Source organism: Leguminivora glycinivorella, chromosome 20 (genome assembly GCF_023078275.1).
Source record: "Leguminivora glycinivorella isolate SPB_JAAS2020 chromosome 20, LegGlyc_1.1, whole genome shotgun sequence".
Classification (NCBI taxonomy): Eukaryota; Metazoa; Arthropoda; class Insecta; order Lepidoptera; family Tortricidae; genus Leguminivora; species Leguminivora glycinivorella.
This window is the reverse complement of record NC_062990.1, coordinates 10,537,765-10,541,737: the sequence shown is the minus strand read 5'-3', so window position 1 is coordinate 10,541,737 and position 3,973 is coordinate 10,537,765. Positions and strand designations below refer to the sequence as shown.

At 36.9% G+C, this 3,973-nt stretch overlaps 2 protein-coding genes across 2 annotated transcripts; one reads left to right on the top strand and one right to left on the bottom strand.

Moving 5' to 3' along the window:
• The first annotated feature begins 452 nt into the window (after positions 1-452).
• On the top strand, positions 453-2,996 carry LOC125237166. Its single transcript, XM_048144149.1, has 2 exons — positions 453-776; positions 1,946-2,996. Exons 1-2 carry the CDS (start codon positions 629-631, stop codon positions 2,749-2,751), a joined length of 954 nt encoding a protein of 317 aa, XP_048000106.1. The 5' UTR covers positions 453-628; the 3' UTR covers positions 2,752-2,996.
• Positions 1,032-3,043, bottom strand: LOC125237165. The gene is made up of 2 exons (XM_048144148.1): positions 2,918-3,043; positions 1,032-1,919 (listed from the first exon to the last, which is right to left on the bottom strand). Exons 1-2 carry the CDS (start codon positions 3,031-3,033, stop codon positions 1,046-1,048), a joined length of 990 nt encoding a protein of 329 aa, XP_048000105.1. The 5' UTR covers positions 3,034-3,043; the 3' UTR covers positions 1,032-1,045.
• Between the last annotated feature and the right edge of the window lie 930 nt (positions 3,044-3,973).

The window sequence follows — 3,973 nt, the reverse complement described above, 5'->3', positions numbered from 1 at the left end:
CATACACAGAGGAACAACTCAAGGAATCAAACAGCTGATGTGTGATGAGAGGTAACTCAAGGGTTGAAGAAGCATTAGCTCTTTGGTGAATCTATGTCATCAGCACAAGCCTTCAACATGTTGATAAGGACATGAAATGCTAGATGGTAAGAATGGCATTGGACAGAATACTCAGTATTCTGGTACAGTGCAGGTACTCAGAGAAAATTGATTAACACATGTAAGTTGAATGTATACTTTTATTCTTTTGGATGGTTTACTGAAAAGTACTGAAGTTTTTTTTGTTCAGACACATTGGTTTCCTATATAGTACCTATATACATGTATGATGAAATATAACAAAGATAATGATATAGATTAACAATCCAAAGTTTTAGCTATTATGTAAAATGAGAAAAGAACTTCAAGCAATAGCGTGCTAAATTAAATTGATAGCAGGTTATGAGCGTGCGCAGACAGAGAGCGGTCTGGAGTTCTGCGTTCCGCGTTCCGCGCTCTGCGTTCTTTAGAATGGACCGCGTCTATAGCGACAACGCACACAGCGGGCAGTCTGACCGCGGCGGGCAAAGCGGAACGTCGCGTTCTAGCGTTCTATTCCCGCCGAGACAGCGAACGCCGGAACGCCGCGATGTCCGAAGTCGCAAATACCGAAAAATTGATTGAATTAGTTAGAGAAAGGAGTTTATTGTACGATTTAAGTGATGTAGACTATAAAAATCGTGACAAAAAAGCAGAAGCTTGGCTTCAAATTGCCACAGCATTGGGATTTGGAGATAGTAAGTAAAACATCACATTATTGTAATTTTTTTATTATTTAATACATATTTTTACCTACTTATCTAAGAGTTGAATGATTCACGGTTATTTTCATTAGACTTATATTGATTCTGTGATCATGATGCCTGCAACTGCGTCGAAATATCGGGAGCTCGACAAAAATCAAAAAGGTAATCACGGTCTACTTATCTATATTTATTGTTTTAATACTTATTACGTATTATTGTAAAACATATCTTTACCTATATTTATTGGTATATTATAACACCTATTGATTAAAATAAGTAATATATTCATCTCGAATTGCATATGCTGTATTATTTGTTCTATTCGTATTTGTTCGACGAAAAGATTGAAAGGCGGTATTTTGTTGATCGTTATTTATCTCTGGTTCATCATCATGGATGTGACAATCTCCTTTTACTCTGAGGTAGTTGTGCAAGCAGCACGCTGCTTTTACAACATCAACAGCAGTGTCTACATTGAGTTCTATTGGCTTAAAAAATACCCGCCATTTTTGAGCCAAAATGCCAAATGTGCTCTCCACGACACGTCTTGCACTACTCAGTCTCTTATTATATGTTTTCTTTCTTTCATCCTGTGTGGTTATATTAGTTGGGAAAGGTCTCATCAAAAATGTTTCTAATTTGAAACCCCCGTCTCCAATAAAAACATGAGGCACTGGCTTTTCTCGACCTGGCAACGGCTTTGACTCAGGAATGTTCAGCTGATTGTTAATAATTTTCTGATAGAATGACGTCCTTTGAAAAATCGTACTATCACTGTCTTTTCCATAGCTGCCAACGTCAATCAAAATAAATTTGTAATCTGGATCCACGACCGCAAGCAACACAATAGAGAATCTTTGTTTATAGCAGAAATGTAATGTTCCCGTATTAGGCGGGCATTTTATATAAACATGTTTTCCATCAATACTACCAATACAATTTGGAAATCTCCATTTCTCATTGAAACCAGCCTCTGCCTCCTTCCATGTTCTTTGAGTGGGCTCTGGCATATATATTGGTTGTAATGTTTTCCATACTACTTGACTTACTTCCTTCACTATTGAACCAACAGTTGTAAACCCCATACGGTATGAATGTCCAATTGTTTTATAAGTATCTCCTGTTGCAAGGTACCTGAAACAATTTTTTTCTCTTTTTAGGTAAATTATGGATAGCCAAGTGGAAGAGTCTGAGAGACAGCTACGGAAAATTCAAAAAAAATAATGAGTCTTCTACAGGCCAGTCTTATAAAAAGTATAAGACTTGGCCATGGGCGTCACAAATGAGGTTTTTGGATGATTACAATGTTAGAAGACCAACAGAAAGTAATAGTCAGCCTTCTCAAGCCACCATAGATACAACTTTTCACACCGACACGAACATTACGGACGACTCTTCGGTGGATATGACTGTGAGTGATGCGACACCTGGTCCAAGCAAGCCATTTTCAAGAAAAAGAATAAGAACGAGCGAAGACTCCAGCGATAAAATACTGGAGTATTTAAAAAACAAAAATGAAAATAAAAACAAAATGGATGGAGTCGACTATTTTTTTTTAAGTTATGCTCAATCATTTAAAACATTCCCGCCGAAAATTCAAAGTATGGTTAAATTAGAAATGGCTACTCTATTTGCCCGATACGAGCTACAATTGGCAGAAGGCAGTGATGCAAATGCTACTCGAGTTTCATCTCAATTATCTAACCAAGCAGGTAGTTCTACGCCAAATTCGGGGTCTGTTCCAAGTCCTGCATGTGCATATGAACTAAGTTCAAGTTCGTGGGCTGTACCCAGCCCTGTCTCAGAACAGTTTCTGGAACCGGCTAGTCCTAGTGCACCTAGTCAAGATAACAACACTGTAGTGTATGTTCGTTCACGACAGTCAACACCAAGTTCACAACAATCAACGACATTACAAACAGCTACAGAATATTACGAAAATGTGTCACGTTACGTTAATACGTAAGATAATTAATTCTGTTTTCACAATACGGGCAATTTTTATTTTTTTATTAAGGGCTCACTTGCTTTTAAACACACTGTTTTTGTTGCAAATACAAGAAGAAATACTGTTATGTTTTTTTTTAAGAAATACTGTTGATGTTTTCTTTTAATCCTTAATAAATACATACCTTAAAAATACGGCCAGTCTTTCTTTTGCTGATATACACTTCCTCCAGTTAGTATTTTGCTTTTCGATATGAGGTTTCAAGATGTCAAACAATTCATTAAAACTATTTATCGACATGCGAAAATAAATGTAGAATCGCTTTTCATCTTCAATTAACTCCTCAAAAATACTATTAAATTCGCCTTGTTCTTCTCTAGTTGTGTTAATGGGGTGCACCCAATACTTTCTTTTCTTCTTAGAAGCTTGTAAGCTCCACAAGAGCAACAATTCTTCTTCTTCGGACGAACTTTCCACCAGCGACATGTTTCACGTACGAAGGCACAAACGAAACTAGAACGCGGGAATTTGAACGCCGCCTGTGTGCGTTGGAACGCTTGAGCGGTCAACGGTCACCAGAACGCGGAACTCTGACAGAACGCAGACCGCTCTCTGTCTGCGCACGCTCTCGAAATACGGGCTATGTGGGATGTTTATAAAGGTTTCCCCAGCGTATATAGAATTACCTACGCTGTGGTCGATGTGTAATATTTCTACAATCATTGCAAGCAAAAGTATTATGTGCAATCGAAATAATCGCAGATAAATATACCTACAGAGAAACCTACGGTCCCTACGGATCCAAATGAAAACATTAATGAATACTTTTATTACGCGGGCGAAGCCGCGGGTAAAAGCTAGTTTATAAATATTTTGAGACCTAGGCATATGAGTACTACAATGTACATAGTTGATGTTGAAAATGCTTTATTTAAAAGGTGAATTAAATAAAAGGTGAATAAATAAAATCGCAGATGGTAAAAATTCTATATATGTAGCGGTACTGGTAGAGTGACATATTAAATCTGGTAGAGTGAATGAAATCTCTATTCAAGACTGTTACATATTGTGTAGTAAGCTAATCAATGGTCCGTTTATACTATCAAGCCTGAATTTTGTGAAAGTACCTATGAGTAATATTTATGCAATATAAAGATATAGGTACTGGGTTTTTCTGAATTAATTACTCCTCAATTATGGATATTATTAATTACTTAAAATTCTTCATTGATTCTCCAAT

What these genes read in the sequence shown, in the direction of transcription:
- LOC125237166 (XM_048144149.1), top strand. Translation starts at nt 629, where the DNA reads ATGTCCGAAGTCGCAAATACCGAAAAATTGATTGAATTAGTTAGAGAA. An exon ending in AGCATTGGGATTTGGAGATA is followed by an intron (nt 777 to 1,945) that starts GTAAGTAAAACA and finishes TTCTCTTTTTAG; the next exon opens with GTAAATTATGGATAGCCAAG.
- LOC125237165 (XM_048144148.1), bottom strand. Translation starts at nt 3,033, where the DNA reads ATGTCGATAAATAGTTTTAATGAATTGTTTGACATCTTGAAACCTCAT. An exon ending in AGACTGGCCGTATTTTTAAG is followed by an intron (nt 1,920 to 2,917) that starts GTATGTATTTAT and finishes AAATTGTTTCAG; the next exon opens with GTACCTTGCAACAGGAGATA.